This window comes from Varroa jacobsoni, unplaced genomic scaffold (assembly GCF_002532875.2).
Source record: "Varroa jacobsoni isolate VJ856 unplaced genomic scaffold, vjacob_1.0 scaffold_1233, whole genome shotgun sequence".
In the NCBI taxonomy this organism is placed as follows: domain Eukaryota; kingdom Metazoa; phylum Arthropoda; class Arachnida; order Mesostigmata; family Varroidae; genus Varroa; species Varroa jacobsoni.
Genome location: NW_019214135.1, coordinates 95,601 through 123,113, shown reverse-complemented (window position 1 = coordinate 123,113; position 27,513 = coordinate 95,601). Strand labels below are relative to the sequence as shown.

The following is a 27,513-nucleotide window of genomic DNA, read 5'->3' as shown; positions in this document are numbered from 1 at the left end:
TAACAAAACCCTTATTGCGGATGGTGGAAAAACGATTTCTCTCGAACGCCGTAAAGAAAGCTCGAAAAAGCGAGTTTAATTTACACGTTTATCGCTTGTAGTAAAGTACAAGCAAAAAACTATTGCGTTACGAAATCATCCAAGTCAATTATATTATAGAATCAAATGGAAGGCAGTTTGTCCATATGCCCTGCGGATGTGGTCCCACCAGGTGAGATAGTGAGAAACGTTACGATAACGTTGAATGATGAAAAAAGTTTTTAAACGGAAAATTCACACGCTATTTACATGCGGCATGGTATCTATTCCACAAATTCATGCATTTTTCACCGTTAGTAGTTAGTTTCCTTATTCCCTAATTAAAACTAAAATTGCTCATGTCATAGCAGGACCCCATTATCTTTATCCTGTCAGCACAATTAAGCTGCATTTTATAGCGTAATTTTCCTTGCGTAGGTGTTCGCTAAGAAGCGATGTTCTACCTTGATTTGCATCTAGCCGGAAAACACTATATTGTTAAAAGCAAAGATTTTGCAAGTCGTCCATACTATACCGTTTAAAAAAGCAACCGTTTAGAGAAGTCGTCGACTTCTTTCTTTCTATAACTATACGTGTATGAACACGGCGTCTTGGATGGCTACATTTTTAACTGAAAGCAACGAGGCCTCGTTGCTGCTGCTGCTGCTGCTGCTGCTGCTGTTTCAAGTCCCATATGCACGAGAAATTTTGTGTGAATGAAGAAAGCCATTTATATCTAATATATAAACAATAATTCATTAATCGTATTTGCTCGTGGTGACGAAAGTTCGCTGGCCGTTTCCTTGCCACTGTGTGCCAATGTGGTAGATTATCAGTTGGACCTTAAATTCTACCCAGACTAAATCCATTTACCAAATTGTACCAGAATGTTGCCTGTGCCTCGGTGAACCTCTTCAGAAAAGATTGAATTACCAGCGCCCAATGGATAGTGGTGTGTTGTATTACCAATTTTAATACAGTTTTTCCTTTGAAAAAAAAACGAGACAACGGGTGCGAGCTGTAACGGACTGCCGGCCGATATACGAACTAAATAGGAAAACGTCCCATCCCCAAACTCGAATTCTGAGCAAAAAATCAGCGTCCGTTCAGATATCCAATGTCGAGACACGAGACTTTAATGAGATGCAACACTCCGACGTATGGACGGCACTCGTTAAAATCGTTTACCTCGTTCTAACTGACCGAACGAACGCATACGGCCCATTTTATCGATCTTTCGATTTTATCGACGGAGCGATGTCGAACTAAGACCTGGATTTGGACGTACGATGTGGGCTTTAGAGGGCTGCCTGAACAGAACTAGTTTGTAACAGCTGAGTCTTTAATTAGCGTCCCACCCGTCCAGCAGATTTCTTTATGTACAGAGTGTATAAGCTAAATTTAGGTCCTATTAAATTGAATCGTGTGCCCCGCAACAAAAAAAAATCTTATATTAACGACAGGGCCGTAGCTCGTTATATTGTGCGCGCAGTCCTATTGTATATTGTTTCTCTACTCTCGTATCTGTGATTCGGAATAGTTCATTAAAAACTTATCCATCAACTGGAATAGGGGTCAGCATCACACAATCATCGTTATTTAAATAAAGATGCCTACCTTCAATTTTTTCTTTTATTATCTACACCGATCACCCAATGCATACAACAAGCTTCACTGCCTTCCCTTGGTAACAAACCAGGTTGGAGACCGAACATTTTCTACGCAAATGCGAGCACCTACTCGATGCGATGTACGTGAGACCTAATGGAGGAGCGGGATCCCAATACAACGCGACGATCGGAGGCTTCGCTGGCAGTGGGAGTGGCGTCCTCGGCGGTCGTCCGCTCTGCGATGCGGAAAGGAAAGCGAAAAGGCTGGCTGTCGCTAGGGATATTCATGGCCAGTGGGCTGTACTGATACAAGCGGGCAGATGGCCTCAGAAGGCGCACGTCACATTTTGCAGGTAGGCTCTATCGCCTGGCTTCTTTAAATCCTGGACTATAAACCAACCGATTAATGTGCCAAAAACATCAGATCTATAGCTAAGAGGATATCTGCAAGTACTCATATTTCTGTGCTTACCGACCTTCATTTTATACTTAGTCGCATCGACAAATCCGACACGTACGCTAAATAAAACGGATATAAGCACACAAAGGTATAGGATATTATCAAATTAAGCTGTTTATAATTCTCTCTTTTTTTTTTTTAGCTTATACAGGTTTTCATGATGACTACATGCTGTAATACTTTAGATAACTGTTTAACAAATATGCTGTTCATCTACGTTTTTGCACACTATGTTTATATACGCGCCACTTGAGAAGAGGTGCATTCATCAGGTTCATTCAGCTTACAAGTTTAAAGCATTTGTTATATCTTATATGAGTACATTTAATATGCAAGTAGACTACTGCAAACAGTTCTTCGAACATCGTTCTTTTCTAGGTAGGATTTAGGCCAAACGTCTGCCCTACTACGGAATATATTTGTGTGTAGACATATACGTGCTCTTACTATCCTTGGATCTGAGCCAAGATGTTTAATACTATTTCAAACATTTGGTGAGTGTACGGCAAATAGACCGCTACCGTTAATTTGACATTTACTTTGTGTATTTGCCGCTTGCTCTCTTCAAATCTTCTTTATCACATTAATTTTATCAAGAAACCCGGATCCGTGCCGTCATCTTTTTCAAGATTATCATGATATACACAATGTCGTTGATCAAAGTTCTCGTCCTAAGGGTGCTGTGTCCTTTATCGCGCTGAGTGTCTATGTATGTGTTGTAGGTCATTTATTTCTCTAGACACAGATGTCAATCCAGACCTTTTTGATAATTTATGTTGAGAATCCCCTGCTAAGTATATGGGCGCTGAAACATGTCAATTAATTATGTTTTCTGTCAAAGCGATGTGTCGGATATAAGATGTGTCTACTCCCCAGGTGTTACATGCATCCACCTTTTCGGCCTACTTTTTTGAGGTGTTCCTTTTTCGTAACTAGTGTATATCCAACGTCATGACTCGGCATTGTTATGACTAACACAAATATAGTCCGCATAACGTCCTGTTCGCGATTTCTATCGTAATTGCCACTCTTGATCGTATGAACAAAGTTCCTTGTCGTTGTGCTAGCCTGAGGTCAACGCATCCCATACCTGAACGACATAAGTCGTCATTGACTCTGACACATCGACCATCAACACCTCTTCGTATCCTTCTTTTTCCGCTTTATTCTCATCATTGTGCCAGATTAATCAATTGCAGCATTTATAGTACTATTAGCGACATATTTCGCACGCGTAGAAACCGTTACGTCAGTCAGGACTAACAATCCGCGGTATTTAACTTCTTTCTATAGCGACAGACTTTGTCTATCTGGACTTATGTTTCTTCACCTTTCCTTGCCTGTTAAGTAATGGGCCTCGTCTTTTTTTGGTCTGGTTGTGGCCTTCATCCATACGCATTTCAGCCTGTGCCAGTGATTCATTCCCTTTATGGTCTATCAGAGTTTCCTATTTTATCATACGATTAACACAAGGCCGCCGACATCAAGCCATGACATCTCTAGCGCTCTGATGCTGGCCAGGTTTCATGCTTGTAAAACCAAACCTCTTGCGCGCTCTGATTGAAATAGATAGCCTCTCTTCATTTGTAGCCCATCAAGTTTCGATCTTTCAGACATAGTAAAGTGATCTTAAAGAAATTAATTAATTTTTCCCTGCCTATTGCGGCCGTTACTAATATCTTTTTGTTTACGACAGCGACAGCTGCTATTTGATTTCTTTCGTCACGTGCCACTACGATGGCCCACTTGATCACAAATTTGCCGAGTTATCGTATTGTCCTGTTATCATTTCTTTCTTAAAAATTCCACAATTTGATATACGGAATTAGTTGGCTATGATAAGTCTTTTCCAGACAAAATTGAAGAGTAAATGAATCGGCTGAGTGTAGTAACATCGAGGTTGACTTTGTTACACATGTTATGCCCAACGTAATACGACTTTAATGCGCATCTTCTTTACCCACTTCGATGAGGTTTCAATTATTCAGGCGGTTGCGTCCTTTAGTCCGCGAACTAAACAGACAACGCAACACATGGGAGACATCCATAAGTTGGGCGGATCCGAGTGCTTTTCCATGTGTCCTTGCGTTTGGCTACAGTTGCTCCCCTTTCGTGTCCACTATCTACTATTTAGATATTCATAGAATTTCACTGTCTAATATCTTTCTCTCAGTTAGTTAGAGAAACTGTGGAGATCCACGTTTTCCAACACGCAACGTAAAACAAATCACTAAATAGACATCGTTAGTAGGAATATTCCTTATCTTACACGTCTCGCATCTCCCTGTGTTATGATCAATATGTGTATATGATTCATATCCTACACAGTCAGCCAGTTACGAATTTTCATCTTACTGCCTACAGACCTGTGCTCTATGCAAATGTAAATACTCAACATTATCATTCCTGGTATAGCTGTACCAGCAGGAGCAGTATTTGCGTGTCCTGTACAGAGTTTTTGCTTTTCAAAAGTTGCGGATACCTTGTGGAGATTGTCATCGCGTCAACTACATCCATATACTTAGATGTATCGACCTTCTGGAGCACTATGCCCACGACCTATAGTAACTCCGTAATGTCTTCTATGGCCAACGCGAAGCGAGCTTTAGGTCGCCGCTGTCATTTTTATATAACGCTTTTATTTATGGCACTATGGGTTTCTTATTGCTGCTTCTCTTGCGACTTTTTGAGCCGTCTATTTTTCACATAGACGCATGTATAAACGCTCGTACCCACCTAACAAATTGTGTTCATTAAGGTTTCTGCTAAGGCAATGAGCACATCATAATGTAACAAAGGGTGTTGTTACCCACTAAAGTAAGTGGACATTTGTTGGACAGAAAGGAAGGCTGTAAGTTGTCTGGATGTTGTACATCATCCACTGCAGTATTATCGTCGTTTTAACAATCTCAGCCTTAGTCGCATTTGTATCCGAGTAGAAACTTGAATGCGAGTATAGCAAGAATATATGTGCATTATTATATTTGTACATAAACATAGCTTTAAATATTATGGGTCAATGGTAATCTTGGGAGAAACCTATTCAAGGGTAGAATTCGTTTGCGAGGAGCACGGGTGTAATGGTCTGTGATTTCAATCGTTGGGACCAGCTTCAAACGAACAAGTTGCGGCTGTAATAACTATGCTAGTTACAATTTTAAAGTTACTTCGCTCGCTTTCACATTCTATCCTCTATGCTTTCATAAAATTTCGCTTAGAATATTTCCCCTACTTTAGGCGACTACGTAGTACTACGATACGAGGCTTACTGCGAGGCGTCAGTTAACGCCGTTTGACACCAGGGCGCGCAGCGGCTACGATGCGTCCGCCACTCATAACCTGGACGCATCCTTCTAGCAACAGTAAAAGTAGTAATAATAGTTTTTATGCTGGTTTTACCTTTACCTCGATCTCTTTTCGCGTGCTTTTGCGGTCCTCCCGTTGAGACACGAATAAGCAGCGATGACAAGAATGGCCGCAGTCTAACCGAAAGCACCCTACGATGCTACCACGGTATAAGAGACGTTTCTATGCAGATGTTCGCGTATCAATACGCAACGCGGAAACGAAATAGAATACCGTCCGAATCTGATCCCACTCATGATGCGTTGCTTCACGGTGCTCCACGGTGCCAACTTTGCGTGCTAGCCTGTGATCGCGCGAGCCCCCCGCACAGACACCAGCGTCCCTAACCCAGCGACTGCCAAACGAAAATTCATGGTCCTCGCGTTTTCTCGTTTCCATTCCCGATGGATGCGGTGCTCGTATTGGTAGTTCGAACTACGGTGGCGACGGCCACCAGCGGGGCGTCATCTAAGCAACGTTTCAGTCGCTGCGATGATAATCATTGTTGGCGTCATTTCTCTCGTGAATGCTGTAGGTGGCGCAGTTTCGCGCGGTTCAACCGCCGAGCTGAAATTTAGCACTTACAAAATTCTTCAGATTCTTTATAAACTTCTTCGTCCGTCCACCCGTTACCTCATGCGTTCATTCGTCTATAACGCAGCTTCGCATTTTTTTCGACGACTCACCAGCTGAACAACAGCGGATTGCGAACACCGGCACCGGCAATAACAACAACAAAAACAAAGGTAGCCAAGAACTCATGCCGTCGTGATGCACACATACAAATCGCATCATAGCAAGTTGCTACGATGTGTGGGTGTGTGAACGTGCTGCAATGGAAGCGCGTTTATTCCGCTGGGTTTGGGCATCAAGTGTAACCACGAGCAAATTTAACATCCACTGTTGTCGTGGTCGTCGGTGTTTGATAAAAGGCACTAATAGATCACGTTCACTCTTGCTTTCGCGTCCTCTTAGGTAGACAAGTAAAGTGTAGGCCGTTCTCTATTCTATCCGTGCTTGTCCAGACGATCTAATCTGAAACAGAAAAAATAGACCGCAAGATTGAGAGCTTATCATATTGTTTCTAGCATCAGGCTATAGGATTACTTTCAAAAACTTGCCAGCAGAAAGGAACTTGAATTTGCCGGATTTCTTTGTAGTCTAGTCGTGTTCTGGGTTCCGACAATGTTCAACAGTAAAAAGCACGTTAGAGACTGTTGTGCAGGACGAAGAGGACAGGAAACAGCTTAATGCATGTATATCCATTCTCTTTGCCGTTGTTAGCATCCGTAGGTGCATTTTTTTTTATTGGAGAATTCGTACAGGCTAAAAAGTCAGCAAATTAAGTGTAAAGACATCTTTATTATAGGGACACTAAAGATAGCGGAATGGAGACACACGGTCTCAGCAGGCATTTCCTGAAACAAATATGTTGCATGACCGAGATCTTATCACTCTTCGGGATGAAGAAGCGGTCGGACAGAGTCGTGTGTCTGCGAGATTTCTTGTCATGCACAGTCCTTTTATAAGTGACACCGAATTCTGCAAAACAGCTTTAAAAAAGTGACTCACAATGTCTATAAAACACCGCATTCTATACCTTCCTCGCTTTTCTGCCGTGCATCTTCCGACAACTTGCTTGACTTTCAGAACGAAGATCACACCGTCAACAACTGCCTAGTTGCATTAAACAACATGGAAATCATTATCCGTTGTTTTTACTTTTGGTGATCATTTCAGCTGTTGTCAATGTCAGATGATCCGATTTTAATGATCCCATGAGATACGAACAGTGCACACGGCAGGCTTGCTTTCAAAGGACAAAAATATCTATGTCAGAGCGTCGAAAGGTTGTGTTTAGTCATTTCAGATCAAGATGAATAATAGGATTTCACTGAGAGATGCGTTTTTCTGGAGCCGGTCGCGAAATCGTTGTCGCCGGTCGTTGGTGTATATCCACTGACGTTAGACCACAGCACCGTCTGAAAGTAGCTATGTGTTTCGTTATGTTAATCGCTTCTGACGACTATCCTGAATTTAAAGGGGAGGGAACGTTTCGATTTTTACGATAACGGGAGAGTGACGTTCTCGTAGCACGTAGAAACTCTAATCCAAACAGACGTGTCAACGAAACCGGTCAGGCCGTTTTTGTCGTCAGTGGAGCCATGAAAGAACGACGCTTGGAAAAAAACCCCTTACAGGAGAGACAGCATTATCCGTATGACATGAAAGTGATAGACGTTTGCGGAACATCGTGAGCTCAGTCGTTTCACGGGCTTACCGAAACGTTTTAAACTAATACGAACGATGTGAAGCTGGTCGTTAATGTAAAATCTGTGAAACACGATGATTTCGTAGTTTGTATAAGGGATTCCTCGCCCGTTGAAGATAATTTCAATAGACTATATATGCTTCCGCCCGATTCGATCAGTTTGCTTGCCTTTGCATAAACGCACGTATTAGACGTTGTGTGTTGACGCGAAAACTTTGCTGCTAAGAAGTCTTTTAATGTTTAGACTCTTTCAATAGAGTGGCTGACTCGCGAAGAAGTATAAGGGTATATACATATTACATAGGAAGTATAAAGTTAAGTTATATGTCATGAACGTTATTCATAAATCCACAACCGTGAAACTTCGTTCGATTTAAATGCACGTCTTCAGGTTTAAAATTTTTGACATTTACAATCTTCGATTAGGTCTGCCTTGTGGATTCCGTTCGACGACTTCGTTCCTGCATACCGATACATTTAGGTATTATACACCGCCTCATAAAATGATGGACATACGATCTTTTACGGCACAGGTAATATTCACTGCTAAATATAACTATTTGTTGCTGGCCACATAGACCATTAGCTGGTCAGCAATTGTAACTGTGTATCAAACATAACTAGAGGCTCGTAGTGTGTCTCTGTAAACTCAACACAAACTAATTGCTACCAGCTTTCTAAATAATGATTGCTCTTATCTTTACCTAAATCATATGTACCTGAAAATGAAAAAAAACTGGGCAGCGGCCCTTTGCACTTTCGATGTCCTAGTTCGACGCCTATCAGTTGGGCATTAAGTAAAGTGTTGAACCCACATGCCCCTGCGAACAACAATAGCGGTCGAAATAATAGTGTATTTGGTGCGGTTGTCTTTCGTGCATCATCCGAGGTGGGCGCTGTGTTTAAACGTTAGGCTACCGCTCTTGCATTGCGGCAAGTCCCTATGGAAGCCATACTCTTATTCTGAGTAATTTGCTCACAATTCCGCTGAGCTCCCAGGGCTGAGATATTCTGGTACCACGAGACCGCAGAAGCCTTTTCAAAAGGAGATTTCGCTCAATCTATATACACGATATTAAGGTTAAGCAGAGTTATTAAATCTTGCCGACAATGGAGGAAGCGCGATGAAACTATACAATGAAGAGCGCACAGCAACAGGACCTATAGTAAATAAAGATCGACCACGACCTCGTTTATGTCCTGTATGTGGAGCTCTGCCCTACATGGTGTAACTAAAGGACTGCGAATCTGCTAAATAAACTCATCTACTGAATTTCTTGAGAGCCATGTGTTAATATGTAGCCGGACGAATTGTCAGTTCTCCAAATTTGCATACTGTAGACATTGTGATCCTTTGAGATACATGACCTTTATCCCAAATTAAAATCTATTAGTCAAGGACTATATATATATATATATATATATATATATATATATATCATAAGCTTTTAGCATTCAAGTCCGTTTGACGTAGTTCTTACGGTTTCGCGACATTACACAGCGATTAACTATTTCTTACTTAGTTTTTAATTAACTTTGTTCAGTCATTTCCTTTGTACTTCAACGTTATCAATCGTAACTAAATGTATTTGCTTGAGTTCGTCAATTTGCCTCAACAGTAACTTTAGTTCCCTCGACTCGAGATTTTATAGTAATTTCATTCGAAGAACTTATCGCTTCTTTTTGACCGGCTTGCTTCTCGCAGCGGCAGAAGGCTGAAAATCAACTCAGTAACCTTGGTCAAGTTTTTCTTTTTTTTTTATTTTATAGAGACGAAGGTCGACCGTGCCAGCGACTTGGCGGCTGCAGCGTGAAAACTCGTTGCGTGCAACGTTTTGCTCCTCAGACACTAATCGCTCTGGATCCACTCAACCCCGAGGCTTGTCCCACCCTAAGAGCCTTTGCGTTACCCTCAGCCTGTGAATGCACCTCTGCCTAGGATTATCTTTAAAATCAACTTAACGCGTTATTTGGGCCACCTGAACGTTGCACTACCGTAAATTACATTCCACGTGCCAACAGATTACAGAATTCAACGGAACTGCTCTAAATCCACCTATACCCCCTACCCCCCACCGAGGATACCGAGTTGTCATGGAGTATTTGACACAACGGCGTCACTAATAGCAAAAATGTCGGATGGCTTAAGTGCCTGTAAACGCAACCCAGTTTGATTTAATTTCGCCGTAATCGCGTGCTGTGTTGCATAGAACAGTCGAAACTGTGTCTTTTGTTGTCTGACCTAGAATCAGGTCGATCAGTGTCCTAATGAAAGGGATGCAAAGTCAACGGCAAAACAACACGAACCAGCATAGATAAGAAAAACGAATTGCTCTCCCTCACCACTAACAGTCCTGCCTACCAACAAGCGCCGAGACCGCCGGCAACAAACACAGATCACGTTAACCCAACCGAGTTATTGAACATACGTCATATATGGAAATACGACTTGGACCGGACAATATACAATCTTAAGTCAAACCCTATAGACTACGAAGGTGGATACGTACCTTTGTGCTGATACCTTCCCGACCTCACATTTGAGTTTTCCAAACGTATTCGGAAAGCGGTTAGGCAATGGAAGAAAAATGAAGGAAGAAAAATGAGAGAGACCTCTACAAATTAAACGCTGCGAAAATTATTAATGCATGGCGGCAGTAGACTACTATCGTAGACCCAGGAGAAGGATTTCAGAACTAAGTTCTAGCGGTATGTATTCTTACTACCTATCAAAGACGAAAAAGTATAATAGTATAGATAGTATACTATATATGTAAGGCTGTGCACGAATACGATCACAAATTTTGAACTGAATGCTCGATTTAAGTCTTTGAAAAAATAATAAATACACAATACTTATGATAGTTCGCACGCTGTTACGGATAAGACGAATGCAACTACAATACCAGAGATACGCACGTGGTACCGGTGTTAAATAGCATGCTAAAAAAAACAAGCTCATATGAGCTCTCTCTCGCACCCCTTGCGATGCCGCTTCCCTCTGTTATTTGTCCGATGAATGAACTGCACGAACCATCTTCTGCGAATGTCGAATAGATACAGGCAAGAGACTTGTGCAGACGATATTAATCACGCTGATGATCACCACTCTGTTGTTCATTCTCATAACGTATGTTTATGCGATGGAGCAACGATTTCTGTCTGTTGAGGCTGTCAAAGGTGAACCAGAGGCGACACGGGTGGATCGTGCCATCGACGGATTCACCAACAGATGGACTCGTTCTGTAAATTCATTTACTCGCTTCTTATTAAGCACGGCACGCGGGAAGACGACGCCTGGAGTCTCGAAAACGGACCAGACGCTCCGATATCGTTTGCCAATGGCAGTAAGGCCTACTGGTGGGTCATTTTCTTTCTGCTTAACAACAGATAGAAACAAAGCTGTGAAACAAAGGAAGAAGACGCCCGACTGTAGGCCAGCAGTACGAGGCAACAACAGCAACTAACAAAGCAACTAACAATCGGAATTCTTAACCATTCTCAATCGAAGGAAGCAGAAATCGAAAGGAAAAACAGTCGATAAAGGAAAAAGACCTTTGATTATCTAGGCTCTTATAGAGGCCGACCTACGGTTATTGTAGGTCGCTACTGGAACATATCATTGAGGTCAAGATTGAGCGTCGTCAATGGGAGGCACAAAAAAAGAGCGTGCGCGGTGAAAAAATAACCAACGTACCCAAAGAAAAAAGGTCTTTTAGCCACGTTTTATCACAGCCACTTGCCAGTGTGTAAGAACCATTACCTTCCCCAGTGTATAAAAAATCACATAATACAAAACAGGGGTAGCCTTAATAAAATCTTGAGAAGCCCTGATTTTTTTTAATCTACTAATGTGTGCCTGTATTTTCGGATCGAGAAGCGTTTGCCTGAAGAGCTTTTACGTATATTGTTTGCCTCTTCCCGTACCTTACAGAAAGCTGATCGGTCACGATATGGGTCGATTGTACAAGTCTATAATGGGCAACCACAGATTTTACTTTTGATGAACAATGTTCCACACTTATTAGCTCCGAAAGACCTTTTAACTCCTAAGTCATACGGGTCGCAAATTAAGAAAAAAAAACCCGGCGTTCTAAAAAACTGGTCTTTTCCGCCCTTCAGGACAAGCATTGTTGTGTGTCACAGCAGCAGTCAAGTAATATCAATAGCCACGAAGGCGTCGGTTTCAATTGAGTCTCGTTACTTTACCTTCAATTGTACCACACGTATTACAATGATGATCGGCTGGCATGAGCTCACAAAGATGTCTGAAATACCTGGCTGTGGAGATTCGTCTGGTCATATGTTCTCGTGCCTTTTATGGTTCCTTAGCCCTCCCGCGTTTGCTTTGCTTACAGCATCAGTTTATATTGGATGCTCGTCTTTCCTTATTGTACACCTGTAGCAATCAGCTGTACACTTCGTTTTAGGCCCGACTGTTTCGCACATGCAGTAATTGTCATCAGGCTTGCGAGATAGAATTAAAATATTTATTAGATACTCAGATAAATGTCTTCACTTATTAGATATTTTTTATTTGAAAAGCTCCTAACAAGTGATAGATAGTTGCTGATGAACTTGGTGCGGAACGGTAGAACAATCGGGCTGACTGGACAATATATAGATATAGTAGAGTAAATAAAAAAAAGATATAATAATTACATTTATATAATTTATTGTATAATGTCCGTGGGCGACATTTTTAATTATAAAACGAAGAAAGAGATCGTACATTTGTGTTAACTTAAAACGATGACTGTATGTGACCTAGATAAATATATGCCCCTTGCGCCAATATCGACGACATTGGGTATAGAAAATAATCTTAAACGATAAAAGACGAAACACTAGCTGATTGTCCGCTTGTAGTCTATTGGCTTTCAGGATGAATCAAGCATATTCGAAGAAAGTAATACAGGTTGAAGATATTTAAATAAAAAATAGAGATTTTCTTTGTATATTGTCTGTAGTGTAGACAATATATGGAACATATATATAAGAATATATATATATATATATATATATATAAGGTGCTGTCACACCATACTAATTTTACTCATATAGAGATATAAGGTATTGTCAAGGAATGATTGCAACTAGAGGCAAAGACGTGTTGAAAACTGAGAACGTAGAGATAAATAAATGTACATGTAAAGACTTGGATCAATAAACCTCAATAATGACGAGTGCAAGCCTTTTTGTTTTATATACTCATAATCACACACACTACGTCAATGTCTATCAGCTCAACTTAGGGACAACGGGTTGAGTGACAGGCGTGCTAGTATTGAAGTACTGCATAAAGTACAAGTTAGAAGCAACCTGTTTGACTATAATCCAATCGGGCTTCACATTAAACAAAGGAGATATTTTTTCGCCTTAACAGAGACCGTGGTCCACCTGATGGATATGACCAGCAAACCGGATTTTTTGTTTGCTTTTTTTTTTTTATTTCTACTTATTGCTGTTATAGACCTTTTATAGACCTGAATGTGCTCTACATACTTGAACGTTTTCCTAAAGGTAACTAAAAATGGATTCCGAGGCCTACTTGGTAACGAGAGGTGCCTTCGCTAAAAATCAGAATAAATACTAACCCACGCTGTGGAGGGAGCGCATAATAAATAAAAAACTTTGTAAAACACTTATTTAAATCTGAACTTTCCATATCGGGATAGTTTGCTGATTTTCTTTAGTAGTCGTATTAAAAGGTTATAGCTTTATATTTTAACTTATAGTGAACTTCGCTTCATGAAGATAATCTGGTAGGAAGAAAATTAAGAAAAAAGTAAATTACGTTATAAGTAAGCTAAATTTAAGGATAGTAAGAAGAATGGGAAAGCAACTGTGCCATATTGCAAAAGCCTCAGTGACTGAAAGCACGCCTATTTAATTAGACTTCTTTATATTGATTTAGGTCTCGCTGATTGTTCGCGATCCGACATACTTTGCTGAATTTTTCTCGCAAGCTACTTCTCCTAGTATTCCTTAGAACGCTCAAATTTTCCGCCTCGAATTTCGAAATCGGATGATACAACTTCTTCTTGAAACTGACAAGTTATATAGTGTACCTACGTTTATTATCAAGGGACATCGCTCCAAAATACAACCCGCAAATAACAATTTTAAGTATAACACGTTATGTTAAATTGGCCTAATAGTTAAATCCAAACAAGCAAACATATGAATAGCTGACCTCCATCAAGTGTTACAAACGAAGTATTTACAATACTTCGTTTGTAATAATAATAATTTGACTCGAATAGCCACCGCCTGCTGTAATCTGAAAAGCAGAGTGGTATTTCTAAATTGTCTTCTGAAGGCTAACGCCCGCATCGTTCTTCAGCACTGTAGTAGCCTCGTATATTAAGGTGCTAGCTTTATTCTTGCCAGCCGTGAAAAAGAAAGCTCGTAAAACGACATAAAAAGGGCAGGGACGGAATTACACGGCGTCACCATTTTGTGTTCCAGCGGTGTTGCCATACGTGGCACGAGGTGACTTAACTGTTAGGCAGCAAAGAGTAGGACGGAAACCGGACCGCGAGACAGGTGGGGGTTTCCGCTACACCAGAAAGCTGACGCCAAAGGCCCTGGGAACTCTGTATAGTTTGCCAAAAGTTCCTGTTGGACTGATTACTAGATACCAGAATTTCGAGTACTCTCGCAGCGTGTAGATAGGTGTACAGTGAGCTGGCGGAGCAGAATGTCTGAACGCAGTGCCGCCTTTCATATGATAAGATTTGCACGAAAAATTTCGCTCTGAAATAGCTTGTAACCACTGCTCTTGAATTCTAAATAACACACAGAGATACGTTTCTCAATAATGAGATCTAGGAACAGCTGTACAAGGGAACACATGTTCAGTTCGATCAGACTAAACTTTGGATAAGTTATTTACAATAATACGATTTTATATATCAAGAAACTGAATCTATGTTTTTCGCTTACTAGAATATTTATAGAATCTTTATTTTACGATATGAAGATGTGTATGAAGGCCCACGCATATTACTCTTATATTTTACAGAATCATAAATTATATCTATATGTTACATATTCAGATGGCCTACATAAATAGATAGATTACTTTCGATTAAATTCAAATAGATAAAGCTTTCACTGAACAACCTTTGCAAGCGCGGTGCATCAGAGACTCCTTCAAGCGCATACAATGTATGGGGAATGCATACGGGCAAAAAATTAAGTGCAGCACGTGCTATAGGATTTTCTAATCCTACCTAACGCCAAAGGATGCTTTATTGAGCCAATAAAGTTTCATCTTTGCTTTGAATCGAACCTCAATTGAACTATAAAGCAGCAAGGAAGTTACACCTATCCTAGAACCACGTTTCGTAAGACAAAGTAAAACCACCTCAAAACCTATAGAAATCATTGCATTGAATCCCTATCACATGACCACATTGAGGGGCATATGGACTAATATAGAGTAGTATTGTGCTTCGGGCATATACTAATCGTGATGCTATCAGTTGTTCTAACAGCAACTGGAATGAAGCTCCATATTATAAACAGACCTTTATGTTATGCGCATATATATGAGTGCATAAATTAAGACATCGTATTTTTGTATTTGTTACGCCACGTCGAAAAACTTCATGAGGACATACGATAATCATTTTCTTCAACCCGGCTAGCTTGACGCTGATTATCGAGTGCCGTTTTATTAAGGCAAAATCACATTTTGTTCCCAAAAGACGAGCAGTTTTAATCTAACTTTGCTGAATGACTGATCTCCTTACACAGAATTTGTAGGTGGCCAATATTACTTCACTTCGTATTTTTTCTTCAAATAAATCAGGTATTACCTTTTCTTAAGCCACCCTATAGACACTAATACAATTCAGTGCCTATGTTATGTAGTTCCACCTTCGCTATGCCTTTTTGTCTAGCGAACACCTTAAGGACATGAAAAAATTATGCGCGAGAACGTGGGCAAACGACCGTACATTGACCCACTTCAAATGAATGAGTTCAACTGACCGTTAGCCCCTTTGACTGAATAGCATCGAAAATGAATGGGGCGAATTTCTAATAATTTCCAGTTCAACGTGATTATACTATGTCTGGCCGCTACCACAAAACGTGAGCCAGTCAATCATTCCGATCTCAATAATCAAAAAAATCCAGCACTAATATTGGGTTCACTTATTTAATAAGCAATTTAGATGTGGGAAAATGTTTGTAAAGCAATACTTTACGTTTGTTTTATGTCTATACAACATAAATACCTTTAGTTTTGAAAAACCAAACGCACATGCAAGACTGATACCCTGTTTAGCTCATATTTTCAGAATACAGAGTGGGTTATGTGGGGTAACCCAGGTGTTTAGACTATATGTCATTTAGCTACAACTGTGAATAGCTTCTAAAAAGTAATGTTGCCTTATCATTTTTTTTGGAAGTGGTCGCGGGGGGTTAGCTCGTGCGAGCGGCACAATTACTTGCGCCTATTGAACTTCGTTTTTGTTATTTCGGCATTTGCAAGCACGAAGATATGAGCAAATTTGTTTGGGAACTGGAAAAGGATTTTCCTAGTTCAGGTGTTAGTCGCCATATTGGTAGAAATTCTACATTCTAGAATAGATTCATACATCGCGATTATGAATCTGCACAAGCCTATTTTTGAAAGGGAACCGACACCGGTCTTCTAGTTTGTTACGATATATATGCTATATATCTTTGTCAAGTAGAGGCTAAATATCAATCACAATCACGGGCTGCGAGAAAGAATGCCCGCGTCAATCTAAATTGGTGATAATCCGTCATCACATGATATTTTGACCATATTCTGAAAAGAATATGGAAACCGATCGCACATTTTTCAACAGAGTCAGATATGGGTGTGAACTCATGACACGGATAGTCATTTACGCTGCCCACCTTTTTATTAACCTCTAGCTGATTTTATTCTACAACAAAGACTGCATTACGTCGTCCTGGACGTAGCTTATCTTCCAAGCTGAAACAACCTTTTGAATTCGTTTATTCTGTCCTTGACACCCAACGCAACCAGAGAAGGTTGTTAGATACCCAGGGATAAGTACTGATCAGGATCTAATTGAAACTCAGGAATCTTAGTTCTAAAAGTTCTTAGTTCAGAAGGCAATCTTAGTTCTACAAAACCTCGGCGAAAAGATGAAGTCTACTTACTTCAACGATGAATTACATAATTCTCTACATGGTTCCAAATCTAAACAAAATTATAGAAAATACATCGCATCTGGAAAATCAGAACGGCTACTCGCTATCCAAATAAGGAGAGCATTCCGAATCGCCTCCATCTATAACATTAAGGTCCTATGTAGGACAGTGCCATGAGAAGTCATGGTCGAGAAGCGCAACGACAGTGGCAAACATAACAAGCATCGCTATGACTCTACAAAGTTAATACTGGAAGTCCGAGTGGTAGTGGAGAACTTTAGAAAGGGTGACTTAGTACCTGAAACAGATCTTCACTCGCCACGAGTGTTCCCAAAAATATCTTCATAAAATAAAGACGTGCGCAGTGAGTCGTGGCTCATGTGCGTTATTTATACGTATGAGGAGTGTCTCACACGTTAACCGTCTGCGCTGAAGACGGGAACGGCAGCAGCTGAAAGATATCTAGTAGCAAGTATCTAGGTGAGAGGCATGGAGTACGAGAACCAAATTCGTACGTTAATAATGTTAAAGAATTTTCGCCTGCATAAATTCCAGCCTTTCAATTGGCAATTCTAAATGGGCACGAATCCCTTGCTCACCTGTATTACACAGAATTTCAATACGTCTACACGTAACAGCTCGAAAAATTTTAAAGAGATGTTAAACGTGACTTATTCTGACGGATCACTGTTAGCAAACCCAAAATATTCGCTTAAACATGTTAGTTAAAACTGTGTAAAAACAGAACATACTAACACAAAGTAAAAAAGCAAGTAAAAAGTACACTATTGAAAATTTTTTTTTGGGACGTATTCACACATCTTCATTTTAATGTAATCGATACTGAAATAAAAATGATTTCTCTGTGAAAAAAAATCTGATCGATGGGAAGAAATTTCACTGCAAACATGTATTCATGTATTATTTCGTAACATCTATGACCCTAACCAAATAACCTTATGCGGAGAAAAGTGCAATAATTTCTGCACAATTGATGGCCAACCCATACTTCGATCGGTGTATTTGGTAACATGTGGCAAAGTCCAAAAGAATTTTATATCAGACGTAGAATTCGACCTCATAAATGCTCGTTTGCCCGCTGGACTTTTATGGGTTTCTTTAAGATTTACCGAAATTTTCAAAAACTTTGCCTTTTCTGCATCCAACAGCTGTCCAACCAACAAGCTCCCTTCTGGAACAATTTTTAGTTTCAACACGTCTTATGTTTACTCCTCAGCTCCTAGAGAGATGAATACGTGACTTTGCACAAAACGGCTGTTGTAAAATAACCCGGCGAAGCATGAGTGTTATCGCCCTCATCACCTATCAGACCTCGGGCTCCCTTCTTAAGTTTACCAGCTACAGCCCCATCGAACCCACTAGGGTAACCGAATCGTCGGTCGCTACGCGTCGCTAGGGTCGAATTTCGCATCGTTTGCCCTGTCTGACTGCAAATCGTTTCCACACGTAGTTCTTGTACTATTACACCTCTCTCTCTCTCGGAAGACGTTCGTATTTGCCGCTACTGAAGGCAATGCCCATAGATTGTTATCTGAGCAGGATTCTAACAGTTAGGAGCGAGACGTTAAGGACGAGCGCTGGAAAATCACTTACTGCCCGGATGCACGTACGACGAGGTACTTGTGTTTCCTCCAGGATGAATTTTGCAGCCAAAAAAACAATCCAGGACGTCGTTGTGCTAAACCAGGAAACAAAGGGAACTACAGAAGACTACAAACATGTAATTGACTCGGATGTGAAAATCGGTTTGGGTGATCAGAACGATTTTCACGGTAATATAAAAATTAAGTGAAATGTTCGTCCCGTTGGCATGGGAAACGAGCTCTTCTTGAAATCCAAATGGCTAACTTGCACTAACCTGCATAAACGTCGTTTTTACTGGAGCGTCATTCGAGTACATCCTTTTTCTATATGTTTTTTTTTTTTCTTTTTTTTTTATAACCACAGTACATGGTTCGCATCATACGACGCATGTTGTTCCACCGGCCTTCTTCATTAGGGCGGACGCAGTGTCTATATTCGTGGTACATCTTCATAGAAAGATCGTGTCTTTACTAAAATATATAAAGAAAAACTTAATCAGTCATATAGAATTAAAAATATAATTTAGGTTTCACTCGAATTTAATCGCTCTCAGATCAGTGTGGTAAACGGCTGACCCCTATGAGCTTCTAACATCAGCTATAGATTTCTTTATCCGTAAACCGCTCGTCTCTGCATTCGGTTCTCCTGTATATCATAGAGATTGCTTTATCCAACTCTATTGCGATAACCAATAAATTATTAGACTCAAAAGAATGGTTTACCACGTTCGTCTATAAAACATTTTTAGGACAACGGAACGTTGAATTATACCGATATTCGAATTCGGATAATAAATAACTGCGTTTAATTGACCATCATGTTCTAAACTGTCTAGAGGACCCGACTGTCGACTAACTATAGTGAAACATGACTAACTTAACTATAATCTACTAACTAATCAGTTAAATGTTGAAAATAAAATTCTGCTTATTTCTGACCTTACGTACCAGGTTTGCTTCTTTCCGAAAAATATTCGATCTTAGTTGCCCAAAAAAATATATTCAAAATAAAATGAACTTCTATGATTTTGATAACACTTTAATTTTAGAATTAATCTAAGGACGTAAATATTACTAAAGGATAAAACCAGATTTTTTTAAGGAAAAAACAGCTTCTGATTAATGAGGCTGGCAGACATCACAGTTCGTAACGCTATAGATTTTCGATGGTACGTGGATAGAGCCATCGAATGTTGTTAGAATAGAAGCTACGCAGTGAACCTTTCCAAAGAGCAAATCATAGTGTCGAAAACTCTCAATGGAAAGCGACGGTAGATATGTCGCTAACTCGCGGAGCGGAAGTGATTTACACGTTTCCCCTAAACTTAGCCGCTTCCAGGGGCAAAATACACTGACTCTGTAGTTACCCTGCGTATGATAACACATTGATTGACATAACACATGATATGATAACATAAATATTTATATAGCGGGGGGGGGGGGGGTTGCGTGACAGAGTACTTTTGACTCACTTATAAACTTAAACATTTGCTAATGAAGTATATTAAATACATTCATACCTATTTTTTAGGATACTTCAATATCATCATTCGTCAAAAACAAAAATGACCAATTTAGTCACAGCCAATTTTGCTCCACAGGAGGTCAAATAATATTCCCTATCCTGATTGGCTTAGTGTTTTGTGAAGTGGTCTATGTTATTTTCTGAAAAGACGTTTAGACATATATTTGAGGTTAACAAAAGATTACATCTGGCTACCTGGGTTCACTGTAACAATCACAATAACAACAAACACCTTTGGCCGGAAAGAGGTTAAGAGTTGAGGAAATCCTGCGTAACGTACGCCAAAGCAGGATATTTTCTAAGTAACCAAAAATGGGAATCAAGATTCGCCGAAGCTAGTAACATACAACTTTGCTATAAGGCTGCGTGATGTTCATAATCGGAATCTTTGAACTTATTTCATTAAACCGACTTCCCTATCAACGGATAGCATTTTTTTTAAGGTTTAAGCACTTACATAAGATTATTGCATAGCTTTCTGGGTAGCGCAATTCCTCATAACTTTTGTAAGTATGGAATTCTAAGTACCAAATCGACATCCGCTTCAACACAGAGAAATTATGCAAATCCAACAATGCACAAACTCACACTGTAGGCAGCTTTGTAAAATCTATAAAGTCTTATGTGGCAGAACGGAAGCGTCCACCTACTCAAAATACGCTATAATGATATATCCTTTTTTTTAACGTAGCAGGATTTTAAGGATTGCAGTTTTATGGATCAAACAAATATTCTATAGTGTTATGCCGTTCTTAACGATAATGCACCGTTCTAGTGAATCGAGTTTATATCAGATAATTAAATGACATGAGATGAGCTCTTGGTGGAGAAAACGTTCCCTCAAAGGTCGAAATTCAATATTATGCTATTGTCGTTCACAAGATAAAAGAATACCAACACATTCTAAGCGCGTGCTTTACTCCAAAGAAAATTGACATTTTTATGTATAAATTCTAGTTCATATACATTTATTAATTCATCTTACACTTCATATATTGATTTGTTATCACTACGAGTCATCTACATTATTGTTAACGCGCTCTCGTCATAAACAGCAGACGAAAAGTTTAGCAAACTTTGTTTTTCTTGAAAGCTTTACTTCGTTAACTGTGGGCCCTTCCTACGGCCAATATGCTCTCTTATTTACATATATTTTGTCCTGTTTATCACCAAGACAATGCAAACATAATCGTGATGCTCCAGTGTGTATATTCCTCTTAACGTATTCACCAGGGTAAAAAGCGTATTGGTCAAGAAAGCTGTACAAATACCTGTGAACGGTCGTGCTGCATATGTAAAAATAAATCTTTGCCTAAACTAAACTTGGAACGGATTCGGGCAACCTACGGGACATATTACACCTTGTACATGACTATTTACAGTAATAAATTGCTCCATTTCTGACTACATTTCCTAATATTAATACTAATTATACATATTTCCCATTTAATTATATTAATCATGAACATAATAAGCTTCCTAGCGATCTTCCCAGCGCCTTTTCTTTAACATATATTTTAATCACCTTGTTTGTTAGTGAACAAAACAAACAGTTCACACAATGATATATATGAAAAAAATAATAACATCACATAACTTTTCCACATTTGCTTCCATCCGAGTGCAAATTGGAAGATTAATCCGCATAACCAGTAAACCGGCAGCGGGAAATGTCGGCTAAACTATGATTCAAGCTATTTTTGAAAAACGAAAAAAAAATTATTACATTATAATAATCGATGAAAAGTTATCCGACATTTCAGCAAGCTTTAACAAACAAATTGATTGTTGTTGAAAAATTAGGTCAGATAATATCTAGTACCATGTTTTTAGCCATAATAAAATCGGTACCGTTAATGGAATAAGAACTGATGTCTGTTCTATCAATAACGCTCTCGACGCATAGTTGCGTGCTCAGAAAATCAGACGTAGTGCACCTCGGGAGAAAGCGCTGTTTTGCGTAGGGAAGTTTGTCAGACGCAATCGTCTCTTGATCAAATTCTTCAAACACACAAGTAAAAGATTTGCTACGGCGATATAATGAATAACTGTAGAATATTTCTATAGCCTTGAGGATGTTTTCACAAGTCAAAGAAGGGGAAAGCTATAAGGGTATTTTTATTGGCAAACTGATTGTTGGCACTCATATAAGCACACACTTGGCCCAACATCGACGATACCGATGTTTCCAGTTAGTAATATTTGCAAAATTTCTTATAGTTATTTAGTTAAGTACGAAGTTATAGCCGGGGAACAACGGGTAAGTTGCACTTGCACGCGATGACGTTTTAAGTATATTACTGGTCGAAATAAGCATGCAAGGCGTCTTATTAGATCTCTTTGCCATTTTCTTAAACCGTTTAGGACCGAAACTATGCGACTCTACTAAACAAACAAAAAGCTTAATATACTACTACTACTACTACTACTCTAGTAAAACTAGTCTACATGATCGTGTATATGAAAAATTCATACGAGAACGGAGATACAGCCTCCACCACATGTATGTATCTACAGACTATTATCAATGCCTGTGATCTTCGGCTCCTCAAAATTTGCGACTCTTCCAAAAATGTTGATGGATGGGTTTATGTCTAAGCATGTTTGGAAAGGTGTCCTGCTGTATATTTTGCTATGCCTGCAGTGCGTTTTTTTTTTTTTAATATAAACTTGGATGTTTAACCTATAAGAGAACTCACGTTCAGAAGCCTATCAGGATACTACAATAGTGATAGGAAGAGAGGAAAGGCGAAAAGAGGCACTGCAAGGTTGTCAATTTGTTCAGTCGTCGCTTCTAGGCACGACGTCAATAATAAAACCACAAAGAGCTTGCCGGCGAACGTTGCATCGGCCGTAACCGGCGCGAAAAAGATGCACCAGACGAATTGGGCGACAACAGCCGCTGCGGTTCCTTCAAGAGTCTTCCTCGTACCGGGCCAATAGATACGGCCGAAGTGCGCGCCAACGACGGCTGCAGCTGTGTCGCCCACTCCGATTGTGGTCACTCCCGTGAGGAGTGCCAAAGTGACACCCTCGCGCGAGTAATCCACGCCCGGATAAAGAAAGAATGGCACGGAACAGCCGAGCAATAAGTAAATGTGCGATAGAACTAGCGGTCCTTGATCCTTGGAGTCGATGAATGTATCAAATACTCCTTGTATTGCAGAAGCAGCCGGCTCGATCCGCAGTACACGAATAATCTCGAAGACGATAAATATGCCGAAAACAGAGCCAGACGCAAGGTACGTTACGTCGGGATCCATACACGCGCCCATTGTGAATACGACCAGGACAAAAACGTGAAACACCTAGAATTAACGATATCAGTCAATAAGCATATGGAAAAAAAAGCGCAGAGACACACAGTCTTAGATACAGCGGATCCAGCGGAAGACGAAGCATAAGCAGGACGGATTATTAATTAGCGTATTCAAAAGTGCTCCATAGGAATATCCTACTCATTAGTATCAACGTGAAGTTATTATTCCTATAGTGTCATGTAAAATATAGCTATTCATGCTGTTTTTCTGTTAACGGTTTCTTAGGAGAAGCGTTCGTCGAGAGATGATCGTACTTCATCTGGGCCCCCTTCAAATGAAGGTAAATAGGTTGGTAGTATTTTTTCATTATTACTTAGAATATCAAGTTAAGAACGTAGGTCAGTAGACGATTACGATGCTGTCCTCACTTTCATTATCTGTTCGTCACAGCATCAATGCTGACATTTTGTTACCTTGCTAGCTTTATACTGTATATTTGAGAACAAGAAGGGGCTTTCAACTGACCATAGTCTTCGCAGTAAGCCATTCCCGGTCTGTCATTGCACCGCCTAGAAGTCTAATGTTCATCATCGTTATCGTCATTTTATCATTTCTCGTCATTAGTAGATCGTTATCGAAGAAATCAATGTGCATAATATGCGCACTGACGTTGTCGACACGCGTCCGTAGTTCGATTACGATGCAAAGAAACGTAACTCCCGCCGCATTATGAAGATATCGTTGACGGAAGTAGAATCTCAGTTCACTTTCACGTATTAATAAAGCTTAGTAGACAAATTTTTTTTTCCTTTTTAGATTTCTTTGTTGTGAGCGACTACATATATTATAATATGGTCTCCAGTAGATGAAATACAACAAACCGTCGAGCAATTGTGCATACGTCCTAACTAGAACCATTATGGGGAACAATACGATGTAATAATAAATGTTCATGAACACTCACAACAGCTTATAACAAGAACAATAAAAGCTTATGACCTTTTCCGTATAATTATTACGGAATTAGAACACAATTAAATATGTGTACATATTTAACGTTATTTATGATCGAAATATTTGGTACTAATTTTGCCTTAGCGAAGTGAACGACGGGAATCAAACTAATATTAACTTACTATCATAATTATTAACTTACTATTATAATTATGAGATGACATAAATCTTTCGCTAATCTTTTCGCTGTTACGATCACTGAAGTATGAGCTTTTTCTGATCGACCATTAGCATGGAATACCTCACTAGGCGCTACTACAAATGTCGTTAGATGAGCTCGCTCAGCCTCGTAGCCGCGTAACGTTCGCCAGTGTTAACAATGTCTCTATCTCTATCATACTAAGTTATGCCACGTGCTAACTTATCTTCCAGGTCACTCTGGTACTTACTGGTAACGCCACCATACATCGGCTTATCGTACAGTGTACGAAATGCTTGAGATTTTAACGCTTCGTATACTCTACTTCAAATTTTTTTCATTATTTTATTATTATTATTACAATATGCATACCAACACTCGTGGGCAAACCTTCAATGAGCTGAATAAACTCACTTTTTTTTTGAATGAACAAAATAAAGCTTCTGCCTGACTGAGGATATAATTTTACTAAGGTTTTTGAGATTAACAAACTCGAAACTTTAGTAACGATATAAGAAATTCAGTTTCAAAAACTATCCGAAAGAAAAAAAAATCCGACACCATAAGCCGGAAATCAATACCGCTTGTAAACTTGAAATTCGAAGTATTGCTATATACGGATTCTAACAAGCGCATAAGCCGTGTCCCGAAAGCTACTGTTATTTTCCAGATGTTTCAATGTAGGAAGGGCAAAATTTGAGCTATATTTATAAGAAAATATCATATGTCCATGATCCTACGAAATACAGCAGCCAAAGTTGAAAATAGGCACCGGATAGTATACAATGCAAATTGTACAATACGTCTATTAGGGGGATGTAGCATTCGAAAAAAAGATGAGATTAAAGCTGAATAAGCCTGATTTTCAAATGTTGAAATCATTACAGAGAGTAAATATATATATTTAATTACACTTTTTCAATACAACTTCTACTAACCTTGGAGGTGGATAAGCGGTTCGGTTATCCAAGGTTGAACAAGAGTATGATATGGTTTCCTAATATATTTAATTGTAGGAAGTTCAGAATGTGATTTCGCCTGTCATTAACTCTCCAAACGTTTTTAAATGTATGTCCCAACTGTTTCTAGTAAAAAGCTCTGTAGAATATTTCTTCTGAGAATTCCTTCCCTATGAGTCTACTGTTTGACTAAATGATGGTAAATTATATTGAATTTGAAAGAATAAAAGAAGCTACGTAGTTTTTTAAGATTTGGCACCCCTCACCGAAACGAGTAACTAATCGAACTCTAAATTGCTTTAAGGGGGTGAAATACGAATTAAAATACGGTTTTGGAAATTATGCATATTAAAGCAATAATATAATTAAAAAACAATCTTTCAGTGAGTTTTCCAAGCGGCACCTGTCTATCTTTTGAGTCTAAAACGTCGAAATACGACCAAGAATTATCGTCGCCCGGAATTCATGTATATTTGGAGGCCCGTTCTTACTGTAAAGATGGCCAATGGCACATTTCAAATATTTCCGTTTTCGAGTATTTTATCAATACAATTTGTAGTTCGTTGGAGAGAACCAGTAGCCTGATATATCGTACACGGGATAAGTTTCGTTCAAGTTAATTTACAACCATGTATCTTGTTCAAGATACATCGTTGTAAAACACCAGATGTGTACGCACGCGTTAAAGCAACATTATTAATAAGTATTCATGAGTCAATAGTGTAAACAGGCTATACACCTGTAATTCACTGTACTATGATTTCATGAAGTATACAACCTGAAACGACGGGGTCGTCCACGCAGTGACAGTTTCGCAAACAAAGTTTCCATTTATTATATATTGTATATACATTTGTTTTTACCGCTACCAAGTGCACATTTACATATTATCGTTTGAACTGTTTTGTGTAATCTAGAAGACGTCACTTATACATAATAAAAATATTTTCATACCTTCCTTATGGTCGTTTTCGTCGTTCCATGCATCATTCGCGCGTATATCGCCGCGAAAGCTATAGCCGCTACAGACAATCCTAGCCAGAATCCAAGTAGTGCGATTCTTCGTCCAGAAGCTGTCAGGTACGTCACCAGGAATTGTGCAGGGGGCTCGCCGACCGCCCAATATACCAGTGGATAGAGTACGAAGCTGCACGTGACAAACACGGTGCCAAGTAACGTAAGGATACTTGACCGTGTAGATGGAAAACGAAAAAGTACAAAAATGAGTAAACTTAGGGCGCACAAGCCACCTTGTAGGAAAGAAGCCGATTTCGAGACTTGAACTGTCGAAAAGAAACAGATCACCGATGAGGTCGCAAACACTGAAATTGCTTGAACGATCGTGATGAGCTCGCCATCGGTAAACGAGGTGGGAGCATGAATTTTGAGTTTGTCTCGCGAATAGCAGAACACTGATGAGCATACAATTGACGTTAGCAACGAATTAATGAGCGAGTACGGTGTCAGTATTGCGGTAAGTAGCAGGGTAAGCACGGACGATGAGGCTATAACCCGGGCCGATGACGGAGCGTACCAGACTGTCGTTAGTGACAGGATCAACGTGTGTCCGGTAGCAATTTCAATCAGCCGAAAAACATCACCATGGAAAATTAGACTACCACCCGAGTAGATGGCGTAGGGAAAACAGCACACCATCCAAAGGCCGCGGTCGGCGCCTGGTCGCGCACCTGGTTCGGCTGGATACTTGCATTGCTGATGAAAGAGCCCAGCGAGTACTAGGGCAAATGACAATGGCATGCCCCACGTTGGTACTCCACCCAGGTGGGACAGTGTCGAGCTCCACACAAACCCAAGGCAGACAATGGTGTATTCGAGGATACGCCGGTATTGGACCATTGTGACAGTCTATATGAATTTTCTGCCGCCTAGAGCAACGGAGATTATAACGGACGTTGTTTTTATCAGAATCGTCTGGACTGTCAGCTAGGTATACACGCCCAGCGTATTGAATCCACCCCCCAAAAGCAAACACCTTCGAGTGTTTCTGAGAGCAAATTGCTTCTATAGGACTTTCAAGGCTGACAAACCTCTGTGCACGTTCGATAGTTGCTCCAGTGCGACGTTCAATAACAGACAAAGAGAAACTGTTCCATGCGCGCGGCCATCTTGTGGAAAGACTTCGAG

General features: G+C 39.9%; 2 protein-coding genes across 3 annotated transcripts in view; one reads left to right on the top strand and one right to left on the bottom strand.

Annotated features, from left to right (window-relative positions):
* Positions 1 to 12,891, top strand: part of LOC111267867 (uncharacterized) — a 39,818-nt gene extending 26,927 nt beyond the window's left edge. For both annotated transcript variants that reach the window (XM_022846428.2, XM_022846427.2), the window contains 2 exons: positions 1,718 to 1,981; positions 9,476 to 12,891. In XM_022846428.2, the coding sequence (XP_022702163.1) occupies positions 1,718 to 1,981; positions 9,476 to 9,644 (433 nt within the window). In that variant the 3' untranslated portion in view covers positions 9,645 to 12,891. The remainder of the gene's footprint in view (positions 1 to 1,717; positions 1,982 to 9,475) is intronic.
* Positions 12,892 to 20,933: 8,042 nt separating this feature from the next.
* Dolk (Dolichol kinase) lies at positions 20,934 to 27,494 on the bottom strand. The gene is made up of 2 exons (XM_022846430.2): positions 26,323 to 27,494; positions 20,934 to 23,304 (listed from the first exon to the last, which is right to left on the bottom strand). Exons 1-2 carry the CDS (start codon positions 27,223 to 27,225, stop codon positions 22,717 to 22,719), a joined length of 1,491 nt encoding a protein of 496 aa, XP_022702165.1. The 5' UTR covers positions 27,226 to 27,494; the 3' UTR covers positions 20,934 to 22,716.
* Between the last annotated feature and the right edge of the window lie 19 nt (positions 27,495 to 27,513).